The sequence below is a fragment of the Trichechus manatus genome, unplaced genomic scaffold, assembly GCF_000243295.1.
Source record: "Trichechus manatus latirostris isolate Lorelei unplaced genomic scaffold, TriManLat1.0 scaffold00065, whole genome shotgun sequence".
NCBI lineage: Eukaryota > Metazoa > Chordata > Mammalia > Sirenia > Trichechidae > Trichechus > Trichechus manatus.
In genome coordinates this window covers 7,279,178-7,296,880 of record NW_004444001.1, presented here as the reverse complement: position 1 = coordinate 7,296,880, position 17,703 = coordinate 7,279,178, and the positions used below count along the sequence as shown (strand labels likewise).

General features: G+C 54.9%; 1 protein-coding gene across 1 annotated transcript; it reads left to right on the top strand.

Moving 5' to 3' along the window:
* The first annotated feature begins 284 nt into the window (after positions 1 to 284).
* Positions 285 to 7,527, top strand: TFEB (transcription factor EB). Its single transcript, XM_023734193.1, has 8 exons — positions 285 to 524; positions 597 to 851; positions 1,387 to 1,467; positions 3,576 to 3,696; positions 3,786 to 3,842; positions 4,425 to 4,500; positions 5,103 to 5,250; positions 6,434 to 7,527. Exons 1-8 carry the CDS (start codon positions 303 to 305, stop codon positions 6,920 to 6,922), a joined length of 1,449 nt encoding a protein of 482 aa, XP_023589961.1. The 5' UTR covers positions 285 to 302; the 3' UTR covers positions 6,923 to 7,527.
* The last annotated feature ends 10,176 nt before the right edge of the window (positions 7,528 to 17,703 follow it).

Below are 17,703 nucleotides of genomic sequence, written 5' to 3'. Positions count from 1 at the left end.
GCTCTCTGCCGCCGTGGCTCTTGGTGTCTGCTGGGATGATTCACCTGCCCGGAGACACCGCTCGCGCCACTGTCCTCCTGTCAGCTTCCCCCGTCCCAGGACTCAGGCTTGGTAGGAAATCGCGCTTGGGTTGCGGGAGCGCTCGGCTTCTCCTTTTCGTCGCCACTATCAGTGTCTATTCACCTTGAAAATTTGCGGGGGGGGTGCAACTTAGAGATTGTCCCTGGGTGCTTGTTACCCTCGCTACGCCCCTGAGCCTCACAGATGCCCTCATCCACAGGGAGCCGGTGCCAGCAGCCGCCATGGCGTCGCGCATTGGGCTGCGCATGCAGCTCATGCGGGAGCAGGCGCAGCAGGAGGAGCAGCGGGAGCGCATGCAGCAGCAGGCTGTCATGCATTACATGCAGCAGCAGCAGCAGCAGCAGCAACAGCAGCAGCAACAGCTGGGGGGGCCGCCCACCCCAGCCATCAACACCCCCGTCCACTTCCAGTCTCCACCACCTGTGCCTGGGGAAGTGCTGAAGGTAAGATCTGCCCCTCACCCTGCCCCCATGGGTCCCAGGCACCCCTAGATCTTTGCCTTCTCTTCCTCACAGGTGCAGTCCTACCTGGAGAACCCCACCTCCTACCACCTGCAGCAGTCCCGGGACCAGAAGGTGCGGGAGTACCTGTCTGAAACCTACGGAAACAAGTTTGCCGCCCACATCAGCCCAGCCCAGGGCTCCCCAAAGCCTCCGCCTGCTGCCTCCCCGGGGGTGCGGGCCGGACATGTGGTGTCCTCCTCGGCTGGCAATAGTGCTCCCAACAGCCCCATGGCCATGCTGCACATTGGCTCCAACCCTGAGAGGGAGGTGAGTGAGAAGCTGGCCCGTGGCTGCGGTGGGCAGAGCTGGTGCCAGGTGCTCTGTTCCTGGGACTCCTAGTGTAATGGTAGAGGCAGGATGCTGCCCTCAGGGTATCCCAGTCTGAAGGGGAAACACAGCTCTGCCCTCAGGGAGCCCCAGTCTGAGGGGGAGACACGGCCCTGCCCTCAGGGAGCCCCAGTCTCACGGAGAACGCCATACCCACTTTTGAAAGCTCTGCTAGGGAAAAGCAGGAGACTCGCACAAGAAAGCCCAGCACACCCACAAAGGCATGTCCAAACAGAGGTGTGTAAAGAAAGCTCCCTGGGCAACTAGGTTCCTTGGGAAGAGCCCTGGCCTGGGCCTTGGGGCTATGGGGCCTGGGCAGCTCATCCTCTCTGTGGGCCTGTGTCCTCCTCTCCTAGATGAATGGATTGGGTGAGGTGGGCCTCATGGTCCCTCCAGCTCTGTGGCTGTCCCAGGGCCCCTTCCCCTGCCCCTTCTCCCAGCAGGCCCACCTGGGATGAACTCTTTCTCATTTCAGTTTGATGATGTCATTGACAACATTATGCGTCTGGATGATGTCCTGGGCTACATCAATCCTGAAATTCAGATGCCCAACACGGTACTGCTGGCTGGGTTGGGCGGGTGTGCAAGTAGAAGTTGGGGAGAGTGGCTCTGAGATGGGGAAAGAGTTAGAGACAGGGTCATCACATGGGCAGAGCCGGCATCTTGCTTCTGAGGTGAGAGCCGCCCCCTTCAAAAGATGTGAGGAGGCCCGGGCCAAGCATAACGATGCCTCAGGAAAGAAGCTGTGCCAAGGCCCTGGTGCATGATGGCGAGTTAGAGGGGTGGCTGGGCAGTGGGGAGGGCTGTCTGGGGTTGCAGGGGGAAGGAGGTACTGGTGCTGGGCCTCGGCAGAGGGGAGGCGGGACAGCATTCTGGGAGGTGGAGAGAAAACTAGTCCTGGGACAGGAATGGGCCTGTGTGTCCACAGAAAGGCCTGGGCTGATGAGTTCCTTTGGGGGGCTGGGGCTCCCCTCCCCTGCTAAGCCCAGTGCCCCTCACTCTGTGGGGCAGGTGATAAGGGGCTGGCCTTGACCCCAACCACAGGACCCTTCCCTCTGACACAGCCTGGCAGAGGTGAGGTTTCGGGTGTAAGGAGCCAGGCTTGGAATCAAGAAGCCTGGCTTCAGGCTTTTGATATGACCTTGCGAAGTCCCTCAACCATTCTGAGCTTCAGTTTTCTCAGCTGCAAAATGGGAGTGATGCCATCTACCCACAGGATTGTGGGAAGATTAGATGAGGCAAGAAATTGTGGGCATGCTCTGAGTAAGGGTGACAAGTATTTATACTGAACAGGTGGAATTGCTGGTTGCCGCCCCCCCCCGCCCCTCCCCCCTTTGGCAGTCCCCGAACCTCAACTGCTCACTGCTGTCGCTCAGGCCTGGGCTCCACCTGCTGAGCCTGGTGCCCTGATCCTGGCCCCCTTCCCATGACACCAAGGGAAAGTCCCCAATTGTTGTGGTGGGGAGTCAACCTTCAATCCTCACTGCCACGGTGACATTGCCGAGTCACTCTGCAGGAGCTGGCTGGGACCAGTTTGGTCTGAAGCCTGCAGCCACCTGGGAAGCAAGGGCAGGGAAGGGAGGGAGGGTGCTAGAGTCTGTGTTCTTTGTGGTTCTGGGCCTGCAATTTACTCTGTGTGTTTCTGTGGCAGGAGCTGGGGAGATTCGTCCAGAGCTCAAATCTATCCCTGTTAGGCCCCTGCTTAAACCCTTACTGGCAGCCCATTCCAAAATGCCACTGTCTTTGCAAGTCAAACAAGACATTCCAGGGCCCAGCAGCACATCCTACCCCTGCCCTCATCACACCATCCCACTCCACACTCCTGCCCTGGGAGCTGTCGCTGCCACTTGTCAGCTCCAACTCATGGCGACCCCATGTGTGTCAGAGTAGAACTGTGCTCCATAGGGTTTTCAGTGGCTGATTTTTCAGAAGTAGTTCACCAGGCTTTCTTCCGAGGCACCTCTGGGTGGACTTGAACCTCCAACCTTTCTTTAACAGATGAGTGTGTTAGCCCTTTGCACCACCCAGGGACCCTGCTTGTATCCTACCCCCTGCCTAAGTGCCTTCCTCATATCTCTGCTCAGGGCTCAGTTCAAGTTCCCTGTCCTCCCTGGTGGTGCAGTGGTTAAGAGCTTGGCTGCTAACCACAAGGTCGGCAGTTCAAATCCACCAGCCGCTCCTTGGAAACCCTATGGGGCAGTGGGGTAGTTATACTCTGTCCTATAGGGTTGCTATGATTTGGAATCGGGCTTGATGGCAATGGGTTTGTTTTTGGTTTGTTCCCCTAGGAAACATTCCAGAAACTCCAGAATGGATTAAGTGCCCCTCCCCTGGGCTCCCATAATGCCTAGTGCATAATCCTATCACCACACTTATCACTGGGTTTGCTGACCCTCTTTAGTGGTTCCTAGCCACTCTAGACTGGTTACTTCTGAGGGCAGGGGCTGCATCTGCTCTGGACTCTGCAGATTCTGTTTGCATGCTGGGTGCAGGGGCCCAGGGTGAATTCTGATGTCCCTCGAGCGGGCTGCAGACCCCTTAAAACCTAGACTATGGCCCATTAGACACCAGCATGGTTTGCCCCAGGTGTTCCTGGGCCTTGGGGGAGGCCCCCCATGGAGAGGAGCCTGCTTACCCTCCCCCCCTTCCCCCATTGCCCCACAGCTGCCCCTGTCCAGTAGCCACCTGAATGTGTACAGCGGCGACCCCCAGGTCACAGCCTCCCTGGTGGGTGTCACCAGCAGCTCCTGCCCAGCTGACCTGACCCAGAAACGAGAGCTCACAGGTACCACCTCCTTCCGTGCCCAGCTCCCCCTTCCTCTTTCCCTTTCTTGCCCCCGCCCAACTCCTCTCTCCTTCTCCCCTGGCTTCCAGATGCTGAGAGTCGGGCCCTGGCCAAGGAGAGGCAGAAGAAAGACAATCACAATCTAAGTGAGTCCTGCCCAGCCCGTCCCCCTGACCTCCTTCCCGCTTCCTCCCCCACACCTGGGATGGCTAAAAACCCATTCCCTGGCCAGCACAGATCCTAGGGCGAACCTCAGCCAAGGTCCTTGAAGATTCCGAGTTCTCCCATTGGTGCGACTCGGGTGGGCTCTCAATGCCTCTCTCCACTAGTCCTTTTTAGGATGGAGTGGGAGAGGGGGCTCCTGGGAAGGGATAGCCATTCAGAGTGAATGGGTTTATCAGACTGGCTGTTTCTAGGGAGCAGGGGCCTGGAACCTGGGGCCCCAGAAGGAGTTCTGTGTAGTGAGGAGGGCCCTCCCACAGGCCCTTTTGCTCAGCTAACAGCTCCACCAGGGCTGGTTCTACCTCGCGGTGCTCCTTACCTCCGCATCTAGTCTGTGCCCCGCACCCACGTTGTAGAAATCCCTGTCGGTTGGCCACCCGTTACTTCCCAGAAGGGCTAAATCTAAGCTGCAGGTTGACCCTGGGGTGGCCTTCCCTGAGCTGGACCCCTCTTCCCAGATGGGTCCCATCTCTCTAATTGCTCCCTCCTGAATCTGTTGCCTACAGTTGAAAGGAGAAGGAGGTTCAACATCAACGACCGCATCAAGGAGTTGGGAATGCTCATCCCCAAGGCCAACGACCTGTGAGCTTCTAGGGGGAGGAGAGGGGCTTGGGGGAGGGTAGTGCCATGCTAGCTGCTAGAGGGAAAGGATGAGAAGAAAAGCCCTTGGTTGCCAGCCTCCTGGGAGTTTACCATCTATTTAGGAAGATCCCTCTCTCCTCCAAGTCAGGATGGCTCAGGATAGAAAGGGGCAGATGTCAAGGAAGTCAGGGGTCAGGGGAGGCTTCATGGATGAGGCGTCGTGCTGGGAAGGTTTGGCAAGGGTATTGGCTGATGGAGAGGAGAGAAGCGACCAGGGGTAGGGGAGTGAGAGCTAAGGATAGGGTTTTGGCAGCCAGGATGGCAGACCTTGGGAAGGAAGCCGCTCCGAGTCACTGGGTTCCACAGGATCAGTGAGGTGATCGGTGGCAACAGAAATCGCCTGGGAGGGCCTGTTCTGGGTAGGCCGAGATCCTCCTACACCACAAATAGAGGGTGGCCAGGTCTGGGGGTTGTGGGCAAGGCTGGGGCAGGCGACAGGCTCCCGCCATCAAAGCGGGGCTTGGCTGTGCCCAGGGTGCGCCTGGCAAGGCTTGGATATTCCTTCGCGGGTGCCCCTCTCACTTTGTGCCTGCTGGCTGCAGGGATGTGCGCTGGAACAAGGGCACCATCCTCAAGGCCTCAGTCGATTACATCCGGAGGATGCAGAGGGACCTGCAGAAGTCCAGGGAGCTTGAGAACCACTCTCGGCGCCTGGAGATGACCAACAAGCAGCTCTTGCTCCGCATCCAGGTCTGGCCCCTCACCTTGGATCTCCTGGGTAACTCTGACCTCTGATCCCTGACCCCAGGGATAGTGCTTAACACCTCTGGAATTGGAGACATGGGAATAATGCCCATGAGGAGGGCCTTATATCAGTCAGGATGAGCTCTGTGATGTGTGGTAACAAGCGATCCCCATACATTAGCACCTTTCAGCAACAAGTATCAGCTGGGGGTTCTGCATGGCAAGACTCATTCTGGGAATTGGGGTGATGGACAGGCACATCAAGGGCTGGCTCTTAAAGCTCCCACAGAAGTGACACATGTCACTTCTGCTCACTTTTCTTTGGTCAATGCAAGTACACGGGGGCTACACCTAACCTCAAAGAGGCAAGTAAGTACAAACTTACCATGTGCCTGAAAGGCAGAGAGGTAGGAATATTTGGTGGATAGCATTAAGAACCACAGCAGGGGTGGTGGGGAGGGTGGGATGGGGGTGCAAACTACAGAACAAGGCCTGGGAGAGTCAGTCCCACTATCTGGAGCCCCAGATTCTAGTCCTGGCTCTGTGTTGGGGCCCCTGAGGCTGGTCCTCTATACAAAGGGTGAGTGGATGCAGCTTTCAAACTTTTTCGACTATTTCTCATGCTAGTTAATATAATTTACATTACAACCCAGCGCGCACACACACTCACAACCAAAATCAAAGTTTATTGAAAGAACACTCATCCTTAATAGTTGCAGTGCGTTCCGATAGCTTCAATTCTAGTCTAGTCTAGGCAAGCCTATTTCAATTAAAACACAGTGAGAGCTGGTTAAGACTCACTAAGTGGTTTCACAACCCACTAATGAGTTGTGACTTGTAGTTTAAAAAGAATCTAGACTCTAGAGCTACCCTGTGCTTTCTTCCAGCTGAGACATTTGGTGGTCTTGGGTGCCACTGGAGCCCTGGTGGCACAATGGTTAAGAACTTGGCTGCTAACCAAAAGGTCAGCAGTTCGAATCCACCAGCTGCTCCTTGGAAACCATATGGGGCACGTCTACTCTGTCCTATGGGGTCACTATGAGTCAGAATCGACTCCACAGCAGTGTGTTTAACGGGAAGCCACTAGGAGGGGCGCAATGGCTGTGGCCTGGTCTAGGGGGTAGTCGGGGGAGCTTGGCAGCTGATGCCCATGGTGTGTGCTTCTAGCCCTCTGTTTGCTCCCCTGCAGGAGCTGGAGATGCAAGCTCGAGTGCATGGCCTCCCGACCACCTCCCCATCAGGCATGAACATGGCTGAGCTGGCCCAGCAGGTGGTGAAGCAGGAGCTGCCCATTGAGGAGGGCCCGGGGGAGGCCCTGCTGCTGGGGGCTGAGGTCCCTGACCCTGAGCCGCTCCAGGCTCTGCCCCCCCAGGCCCCACCGCCCCCACCGGCCCAGCCGCCCCAGCAGCAGTCCCCATTCCACCACCTGGACTTCAGCCACAGCTTGAGCTTTGGGGGCAGGGGCGAAGAGGGGCCCCCAGGCTACTCTGAGCCCCTGGGGCCTGAGCATGGATCCCCATTCCCTGGCCTGTCCAAGAAGGATCTGGACCTCATGCTCCTGGACGACTCGCTGCTACCACTGGCCTCTGACCCTCTCTTTTCTACCATGTCACCCGAGGCCTCTAAGGCCAGCAGCCGCAGGAGCAGCTTCAGCATGGAGGAGGGCGATGTGCTGTGACCCTGGCTGCCCCCGTGCTGGGGAACAGGGGCAAGCCTGGGGGCTGGGAGGGCCAGGGCCAACTCCCTCCCTCCCTTCAGGCTGCACTTGTGTGTGAAGTAGCCACCTGCCCTGCCTCACTCCCCCTTGGCCCCCTGTTTGGACTTAGTGCCCACCTGGCAGCCTGTGGGGTCAGGAGAAGCCCCCCCATCCGACTCAGTGCCCTTCACAGGCAGACCTCTGGGAGGCGCTGGGCAGGGATAGGCTTTCAGCCCAGTTCCTGGAGGCAAAATCAAGAGGGGAAGGGAGGAGACAGGATGTGCTAGAGGTAAGAGGAGGTCCTGGGGGGTCCTGTCATCTGAGCCTGACACCCCCCTCCCCTAACCAATGAAGGAGGATGCGTTGGAGCAGGGGGTTCAGGAAGCTTCTTTTTTGAGGCAGCGACTGGTCTGGAGGTGCCCAGGCCTGCCTTTCTGGGACTCAGATTGCAATAAGCCTGTCCCCAGCCTGGTATTCTTCCCTCACACAGGTGGGGCATCCCACCCCCCTTTGGTGCTAACAGCTCTCTACCAGGTGGTGTGAGGGCGGGGGTGGCCGGTGAGAGGGAGGGGCTGGGCTCGGGTTAGAGTGGGGTCACTGCTGGAAGAGCAGCTCCCCTCCAGGCTTCCCACTTTGTGCCTTTAGTAAACACTGTGCTTTGTACCTGCTTGTCCTGTCTCTTTGGAGTGGGTCTAGGGTTGACAGAGAAGGGGAGGATTCAACTCAGTGGGCTCCTTTCTGGATTCTGAGTTCAAATGTCCCCTGTTGGGGGCCACGGTAAGGGGATACAGAGAGGAAGGGGCAAGCTCATCACCCGGTTCCCTCCAATTCCCCAGCCCTGCCCCATGAGAAGATAGAGATGGAGCCTTATTTACAGGGCTTGGGTGGTGATGGGGGTGTTGTCCCTCCTCATAGCCACAAGATGGCGCTGCATCCATGCTGGTCCCACACATCCAGTTGTGGCCTGAGACCATGGGGGCAGGAAGTTGCTTGTAAGCCGTCCTGAGCTGCTTTTCCTAAGCTGGAGCCTCCTTCCATGGCCCAGGCTACTCTGGCTCGAGCTGGGAACTTCTCTTACTCCCCACCTCCAATTCTAGTGGTGACCACTCCAGATTCTTCCCCTCACTAGATGGCCTGAGACCCAGCTGGAGGTCTAGAGCTCTGTGCTCTGTGAGGCAAGGCCAGCTCCTCTGCTTGCTTGCTGACTTAGTGTTTCTAGCAAAACGGGCTTCCTAGTAACTGAGGGGCTGTGTCCTTTGGGTCTGGAGAAAGGAGGAAAGACATGGACTAATTTGGGAAGAGTCAACTACATGGCTTCTCCTCCCTGCTCTGGCGCTGTCAGGCAAAGCCTTCCTCTCTCTGGGCCTCAGTCTCCTCACCACACAGAGTTCCCACAGTAGTTCCTTCTGCTCCAAAGTACTGGAAATTTATGATCTCACCCAGGATGGGGAAATGGGCTTGGGGCATCTGCTTGAGCCCCAGGTATCTGGAGGGAGGGAAAACCAGGCGCTGTGGAGTCAATGCCAACTCATAGTGACTCCATGTGTGTCAGAGTAGAACTGTGCTCCATAGCATTTTCAGTGGCTGGTCTTTTGGAAGTAGATCGTCAGGCCTTCCTTCCAAGCTGCCTCTGGGTAGACTTGAACCTCCAACCTCTCCATTAGCAACTAAGCGCAGTTTGTGGGAGGGTCTCCTCCCTCAGTTCCCTGGGGCCTTCCACAGTCTTCAGGCAAGAGACCAAAATGGCTTCCCCGCCTCGCAGGGCTCTGACAGGCGGAAGGGGCTTAATTTAAAAAAAAAAAAATCCCAGGATGAAAATGGCTAAGAGGGCAATTTCCTCTGTGCAGAACAGGAGATCAAATCAACACTGGCGCAATTAACTTCTGAGAGGAGAGAAGAAAAGGGGGCTGGGCAGTATGGGCGCGGGTGGCGTCTGGGCGGGCAGAGGAAGCAGGATTAGTCTCAAGGTCGGCCGGGGCGGTGGGTGACCTTGTGGAGCCTCAGCCAGCGGGACGCTGGTGCCTTCTTCGAACTCGAAGCCCCGCCCCACCGCCCCGGAACCTGCCCTACCCTGGGAACCCCGCTCTGAGGCCTTCTTGGGGCAAGCCCTGGACTCTGGCTAGGAGACACCTGGTGGGCCCCGACTTGTGCTGCGTTAGCGCCGGAGGGGGTGGGTGAACTCCCAAGGCCCATCCTTCAGGCGGCTGGGAAATCTCCCTCTACCCACTAGACTACTCGGTATTTTGGGTGCCTCCCTAGGGCTTTCCCTTTTCCCCGGGGGATTCACTCCTTGGAGTGGAGAGCAGACCGCCTGCCCCCTCACTCAGCCCCTCAGGACCACCTGTATCCTCTACCCCCACCTGGGTTCCTTCAGCCGGGCCTCCACAGTCTGCAGTTTGAGTGGGCCTGGGGGCGGGGCCTCGAGACCCATTGGGCAGGGCAGCGGGTGCGAGTAAGGTTTTTCCCACAAGAGGGCGCCGCAGGGCCAGGACCCGGCATCTGCCTGCCCTGGTTGCAGGTGGAGGGATGGGGGGGTGGAGTCTCAGTTTAACTGTACACTCCAGGCTGCTTGCCTCAGAGCGTCCACCCTGGGAGTCTGGCAGGTTTGGTCAAGGGGGGCAAAGGTGCTACCTTCAGCATTTCAACAAGTCACCAGAAAGTGTACTTGTATCTGGAACTGGCTCGCACGGCCCTTAGCTGGAATGGAAACCCACTGTTGGCTTTGGACTGTGGTTATATCTCCAATTAAATAAGAGGGGAAGGCAAAGGTATTCTTCACACATGTTCCTTATTTGATAGACAACATCTTTCCAGACATCGGATCCAGAGAGAAAATCATTTTTAAAAATGTGGAGTGGATAAGTTGGGCTTGTATGAAAGCAGGGATGGACCTGCCCACACCTCTTCTCTCAGGCGTTGAGAAATGAACAAAAGTGTGAAAGGAGAGTGGAGTCTGGAGGAAAGGGAGTCCAAGCTAGGGGGAGGCCAAGCAGCTATAGCTCCCTTGATCCCATGTGGGGCCCAAAGCTAGAGCTAGGATGCTGGGGGGCAGAGACGGTGATGGGGGTTGGGGGGCAGATGTAGAAATCACCCAGTCCCTGATCCTGACATCCTCAGCCCTAGTTCCTGCATCTGCCTGTCTTTACCATGGGCCAAGATCAGTGAGGGAGGCAGGATCCAGGCCCACAGAGTGAGGGTAGACACGTTCACGGACATGCACAAGCAGGAAGGAGACTTTCTGCCCCGGCCATCCGCTGGGCATTTCGCTTTCCGGTGGTTCAGATAAGGCCAGGAGTCTACTGTGGCCCTGCCTAGGCTGGCCCGGGGGCAGCGCTGGCTCTCTGTCTTCCTTAGTAGCTACCTCTTCAGGCTTGGCAAGTCCTGGAAGTCCAACTACATCTCCTTGAGGTCTGCTCCACCGTTTTGTGGAATGCGGCAGAACTAGAGTGGAAGCCTGGGAGGGGAGAAGCAGGAGCTCAGAATGTACTGCTCAGAATTTCTCAAGTTTCCATCACCCAGTATTCTGTCAAATCAGGGATTCTTCACTGTCTGGGGCCACCAACTCTCATGAGAGTCTGATACATATACTCATGGCTGCCGAAGAAAAGAACTCCAAGCTTAGCACTCCTGCTCCCACCTACACCCCTCCCTCATCTCAGAGCCCATTCCCTCCCCCCACCCCCACCCCGCTCTTCCAAGCCACCTTCACGAGAAGCTGGAGCATTGAAGAAAGAGCATCTTGATCACTTCCTGCCCCTCACCTCCTGGGACCCCCACCTCTCAGGGGTCCAGTCCCCAGCCCCCTCTCAGGCTCCTCCAGCCTCATCTTTTTTCTTTGCTCTCTCTTTTCCAAGGAGGGGGGTGCAATGGAATTTATACAATATTTAAGCAGCCAGAGCCAAGTCCGGGAAGATATTATTAATGTAAAAGGGACGGGCTGCAAATGCTTTTGGACCTGGTTACAATTAGAGGGTGATTTTTCTAAAGGTCAATGAATTCAGATAATATCCACAGGGGGGAGAGAAATTTAATACCTTTTTAGTGAATTAATTAATTATAATATTATATTGGCTTGGGGTTCTTTTCCAGAGTGATTAAGCAAGCGATCCGTCTTCTGTGAGGCCGGCGAGCAGCGCCTGCTGCCTGTGAGGACCCTGTCTCGGGGCTCAGGGTGGGGGCCCTTTCCTCTCCTCTCACCCCTGCGGCGGCTGGGGAGCTGGAGGGCTGTCAGGGCGGGAGAGGAGGCAGGCAGGACCCGGTGGGCGGAGGGCAGGCACAGTGATTGGCAGTGCCCTTTCCCCTCAGTCTGTGCCGAGTCAGGATCCCCCACCCCTCCCCCCACAGGCCTGGCCCTCTCCTGCAGCCGCGTCACTGAGTCTTACACAGTAGACTGAGGAGCCTAACCGTGGGTTATGGCCTCCTCCTATATATACTTGGAGAAACTGAGGTCCCTGGGCTTCAGGGACTTACCCTGAGACCCACTGAGGGGACAGAACCAGGGTGGCAGAGCTGACTGGAAATAACAAAAAGGCTTCCCCCACCTCCCAAACCAGGCCTTCCGGAAAATCTTCCCCACTAGCCAGAGGCTTGTGGGGCTCTCTGAGAAGTTTTCTCCTTTCAGAGACTCTTTAAGGGGTGTGGAATGTGCCCAGGCTCTGTGCTTTACATGAAAACTTCCCAAGAATATTGATACCAGAAGCGGCTTCAAGGCCTGGTGAGGGAATAGCTAAGATTTCTGACCCTGGAGGAACCGGAAAACACCCAGGAGAGGTGCTTTTCATCCGTCTGTCCGTTCATTCATTCAGCAAACCCTGAGCACCCACTTTAAGCTGGCCCCATTGCTGGGTCTGGGGATACTTGGATGAATAAGGGCCAGTCCTTGCCCTCTGTGAGCCGGGGCTGGATGAAGGGTGAGGCTGGGGGAGACAGACCCATGAACAAGCAATGATAATACAGCATGGGGTTTAGAGATAGGGCCCCAGGGGATATTAGGCTGATCAGAGACCAGGAAGGTGCATGGAGGAAAAGGGAGAGGGATTCCAGGCACGGGGGCCCAGCATGTGCAAAGGCCTGATGAACGGGGGCATCTGCAGATGGGAGAGCAGGATGCAGGGTGCCAGTGGCAACAGATTGGGTTGGGTGGGCAGCCACTGCTGCAGCCCACCCAAGGGTCCAGGCATGCTGATGGGAAGACTATCATGAGGCTACAGTTTCTGGGTTCAGGAAGGCAGGGAGCAGCAAAGCCAAACAGGCCTGTACTTGAATGCAGGCACTGCCATGGCTCACTGTGATGGAGCCACCCTGTGCCTCAGTTTCCCCATCTGTTAAGGGGGATTGTAATATATACCTCCCAAGGCTGTTGTTGTTGTTGCTAGGTGTCATTGAGTCGGTTCCGACTCATAGCAACCCTATGTGTGCAACAGAACGAAACACTGTCTGGTCCTGCGCCACCCTCACAATCCTTGCTATATTTGAGCCCATTGTGGCAGCCACTGTGTCAATCCATCTCGTGGAGGGTCTTCTTCTTTTTCGCTGACTCTCTACCAAGCATGATGTCCTTCTCCAGGGACTGGTCCCTCTGGTAATATATCCAAAGTACGTGAGACAAAGTCTGGCCATCCTCGCTGCTGTACTTCTTCCAAGACTGACTGATGTGTTTGTTTTTCTGTCATTTCATGGTATATTCAATATTCTTCGCCGAGACGGTAACACAGCCCAAGGTTGTGGTGGAGATTAAAGGAATAACCGAAAAGGAAGAACTGGGCACAGCGTTTAGCTCACGGCGGGGTTCCAGACAGTCTCCAAATGGCCGCAAGGGGGCGGGCCGGTCAGGTCCCTGCCCCTAGTCATGCCTTTAATTCCGTTTGCCTCCCAAGTGGATGCCAGCGGAGACCCTAGCACAGGGGACCTTCCTGGGGCAGGGGAGGGGACCAGCGTTTTCCTCCCCTCCTCACTCAGCCTCTTCCTTCTCCCTCCCTGCCTCTGTCCTTCTTCTCCCTCAATGTCCCCTCGCCCCGGCTGCCCCCATCTCCAGCGCGCCCCTCCCCCACCCTCTTCTCCCTCTCCGTGTGCGGCGGGCTGGAGAGGGCCTTCCCATTGTACTATCTTTGGGCCCTAAATTAAAATTGATGACATCTTGAAATGAGCAGTGAGGGTAATTTTGCTTCTGAGCCGGGATGCTAATGAGGCCCCTTAATGGTGCGAACACCGAGCTGACGGGTCGTGTGTCACGCGCGGGGGGGTAATGGCCGCGGTAAGTGCCGGTAATTACACCCCGTCTCACTGTATTTTGGCAGGCCTGGTGGGAGAGCAGGGGCTCAATCACCGCCGGCGGGGGCTCCCTCCGCCCACTGCGGGGGCTGACAGCCAGAGATACCCCCCTCAGCCCAGCCAGGCCCCTCAACTCCAGCCTGACCTGGAATGCGGGTCTTGGGGCCCACCCCTCTTTCCCCCCTCCCCACAGTTACACACGTTACACCCTGGCGCACACACCCAGTGTGAACAACAGACACGCACAGACATGCTCACCTTTTATGCTCTCCCCACACCAGCACATACACACGTCCACACCCTGTGCACACACACCACGCCATATCCACACCTTGCACCGCACGCACAAAGGCATTCTCAAATAGTGCGCAGGTATTAAGCACCTACTGTCTTCACGTTTGAGGAATGCTGGTGGCGCAGTGGTTAAAGCCCTTGGCTACTAACCAAAAAGTAGACTGTTCAAACCCACCAGTCACCCCACAGGAGAAAGAAGTGGCAGTCTGCTTCCATAAAGATTTACAGCCTTGGCAATGCTACTGGGCGGTTTTGGAAACTCTACGGGGCAGTTCTACACTATCCTTCAGGGTCACTATGAGCTGAAATCCACTCAACTGCAATGGGTTTGATTTTTTTTTTGGTGATTCACGTTTACTATGGATAACCATCCCACCCCTCTTCTGAGGTGGTTGTTGTTGCTGAGTGACCCTGAGTGGTTGTTGTTGCTGAGTGACCCTGAGTCAATTCCAACTCATAGCGACCCTATGTGACAGAGTGCACCCCATAGGATTTTCTAGGCTGTAATAATATTTACAGCAGCAGATCTCCAGGCCTTTTTTCCTTGGAGCTACTGGGTAGGTCTGTACCACCAACCGTTTCTGTTAGCAGCCGAGCGCTTAACCGTTTGGCACCAGGGCTCTTGAAATAAGCATTATTATTCTCATTTTATGATGCAAGGTCACACAGCTAGCAAGTGGCAGAGGCAGGACTGGAATTCAGGTCTGTTCAACTCTGCAATCTTTCCACCCACTATGTTTTCTCTTATATGCATATGCATGTATGCGCTTAACCTCTCAATGTACATATACACACACAAACATGTATATGCACAAATATTTATCACATACAGGTCACATAGATCCTCTGTGCACCTGAATACATACATATGCACCATGCAAATATGCATCTATGCAGTGCTGATATACAAATGCATAGGTGTACGTAGCATGCATACACACATATTCACATGAGCATACATGCTCGGGTCACATAATGTTCACACTGCATGCACACACAGTGCTCAGTGTATAATGGAAAAAGGACCTCAATTCCTAAAGAAGGGGAAATCAGTCCTGTTCCACTTCTAGCAAGGAGCCCTGGTGGTGCAATGGTTAAGCACTTGGCTGCTAACCAAAAGGTCAGCGGTTTGAATCCACCAGCTGTCAAGGATTTCATTTTACTTGGATTCGCAATCAAAGTCCGTGGAAGCAGCAATCAGGAAATCAAATGATGTATTGCACTGGGCAAATCTGCTGCAAAAGATGTCTTTAAAGTGTTCAAACGCAAAGATGTCACTTTGAGGACTAAGGTGCACCTGACCCAAGCCATGGTATTTTCAATCACCTCATATGCATGAGAAAGCTGGACAATGAATAAGGAAGACTGAAGAAGAATTGACGCCTTTGAATTATGATGTTGGCAAAGAATATTAAATATACCATGGACTGACAGAAGAACAAACAAATCTGTCTGGAATTCCAGAATGCTTCTTAAAAGCGAGGATGGCAAGACTTCGTCTCATGTACTTTTGACATGCTATCAGGAGGGAACAGTGCCTGGAGAAATCATGCTTGGTAAAGTAGAAGGTCAGTGAAAAAGAGGAAAACCCTCAATGAGATGGATTGACATAGTGGCTGCAACAATGGGCTCGAGCATAACAACAGTTATGAGGATGGCACAGGACTGGACAGTGGTTTCATTCTATTGTACATAGGGTCACTATGATTCGGACCAGACTCTATGGCACCTAATAACAAGGAGTATATCCATGATCACAGACACACAGCAAAGTATGGCAAGCGCCAAGGAGTGGGCAGCAGAAGGCAGAGAGACAGTGTCCATCTAGGGTTGGGGTGGTCAGGGAGGGCTTCCTGGAGGAAGAGGGTTTTTTTTTTTTTTTTTTTTTGGGCTAGCCAAAGTAAAAACTACCCTGTTCTGAGCCCTGTGCTAAGCACTTTGCCTGAATTATCTCAGTGAGTCTGCTCTGTGAACCCCCATGGGATGAGTACTGTTATGTCCATGTCACAGAAGAGGAGAAAAAGGTGCAGCAAGGCTTAGTGACTTGTCCAAGGACAGTTACGGCTGAGATGAGAGAAGGGGAGGGCACTGGAATTCCCATGCTGCTGGGATGAGCATCATGTGTCAGAAATAGAGCAACAGATGTGAAAACACACCCAGAGGGCTTTCCTTGATACGTTGCCACTGTTTCCAGATAATGAGAAGTGGGGTGAGCATCTGCAGGGAGGGGGTGCTGACCTAATTGCAGCGCCTCCCGCAGCGATACCAGTGCTCTGGGTGGGGATGGGGTGGCTGGCACTGCCCACAGCATGCCAGAGGCGGGGGCAGGCGCTGGGCACTACATATCTCCCAGGGCTGGGGTCTGACCCAGCTAGGGGAGAGGCAGGTCATCCTGCGAAGTTCAGCCATGGAGACCAGACCTGGCCCTCTGCACAGGAAACCAACTCCAGGAGGGCTTGGGGAGGGCAAGAAACAGTGGGAGGAGGTGGTGAGCAAGTGGTGGGAAAATCTCTGTCCCTCCTGTCCTGAAGTCTGTGTGGTTGCATCTTGCGGGGGTCGGGGGGGGACTCTTCTCTGCTGGGCTCTGGGCAGGTGGCATTGAAGGCCCTCCTGTCTCCCACCTGCTCCCCCTACACTGGCACAGAGTGCTCCTCCCTCTTCGCCTTCTCCAAGTCCAGCTCAAACCCTTCCGAGGTCTCAGGCCTCCCAGATGAGGTGTAAGTCACCTTACCTGGGCATCCAGCGCTTTCTTCAAACATACCACAATGTCCTGCTTGGGCCTCATGTCCCATTACTCCATTAAATAGTCCTAGTGCCTGATAAGCCGGTCCACTTACCACTCCTCAAGAAATGGTAGTTTTTTTGTTTTGCTTTTTGGCCTCAGTGTTTTCACTTGGGCTGTTTCCACTTGCACTGTGTATTTTTCAATACTCAGCCAACGTAAATGCCCCAATTTCACGAAGTTCTCGTTTCAAGCATTTTGGGGCCCTTCTATCCCGGATACCTCAAATTCCTTAGGTCAGCGGCAGGACATGAATAAGGGTTTGCACCTCACTTAGTTCTGTGAATACTTGGTCTGTGCCCCCTGCTCGGACCCCCAGTAGATTGCGGATTCTTCCCTCTTGCCTGTTCTCCAATACACTTGGTCACCTGCCCACCCTCCTCCCTACCATCCCCACCAGGCAGACTTTACCTCAGACACTGATTTACTGTTTCCAGAACACTGGTCCCTTGGCCATGCCTTCGCTCACACTGATCCTTCTGCCTGTAATCCCTGTCCGTATATCCAATGTGCCCCAACACTACCCGCCCCAAGGCCTAGCTCAGAGTCCACACTCCCCACAAATAACCCCTGTCATCTACCCGACCCACGAGTAGCCTCAGACTCTTCCTCTGTAGCCTGCTTGCCAGTACCAGAAGGAGCATCATGAGACAGAAGGGGAAGTCATGTGGGCTTCTGAGGGTTCCAGACATGAATCATTGTCCCCACTCCTTCCCTACTAGCAGTGGGAACTTGGGAAAAGTCCTCTGTCCATATCTAGGTGCCTTTGTTTTCTCCTATTCTGTCAGAGGTTTGACAGCCCAACCTTCCAGGCCTAGGATTCCCTGGGATTGGTGCATGTGCATCCGCCACAGCACCTGGCCCACAGGGGGTGTCCATTGAGGGACTGTATGAGTTTCCTAGAGCTGCTATAACAAAGTACCACAAACTAGGTGGTTTAAAACAGAAATTTATTGTCTCACGGTTATGGAAGCCAGAAGTCTGACATCAAGGTGTTGGCAGGGCCATACTCTTGCTGGAGGCTCTAGAGGAAGATTCCTTCTTATCTCTTCCGGCTTCTGGTGTTGTTGGCAATCCTTGGCATTCCTTGGCCTGTAGGCGCATCACTCCAATCGCTGCCTCCATCATCACATGGCGTTCTTCCTGTGTGCCTGTCTCTCTGTCTCTTCTCCCCTTCTTATAAGGACACCATCATATTGGATTTGAGCCCACCCTAATCTAGTATGGCCTCATCTCAACTTGATTATGTCTGCAAAGACCCTATTTCCAAATAAGTCACAATCACAGGTACCAGGGGATAGGTCTTCAGCATATCTTTTTGGAGGACACAGTTTGTCATGGATTGAATTGTGTGCCCCCAAAATATCTGTCAACTTGGCTAGGTCATGATTCCCAGTACTGTATGATTGTCTACCAT

Excerpts from the sequence above, each read along its gene's own strand:
- TFEB (XM_023734193.1), top strand. The coding sequence starts at position 303 with ATGGCGTCGCGCATTGGGCTGCGCATGCAGCTCATGCGGGAGCAGGCG. Across the intron at positions 4,501-5,102 it reads ATCCCCAAGGCCAACGACCT|GGATGTGCGCTGGAACAAGG; the intron begins GTGAGCTTCTAG and ends TGCTGGCTGCAG. Across the intron at positions 5,251-6,433 it reads AGCTCTTGCTCCGCATCCAG|GAGCTGGAGATGCAAGCTCG; the intron begins GTCTGGCCCCTC and ends GCTCCCCTGCAG.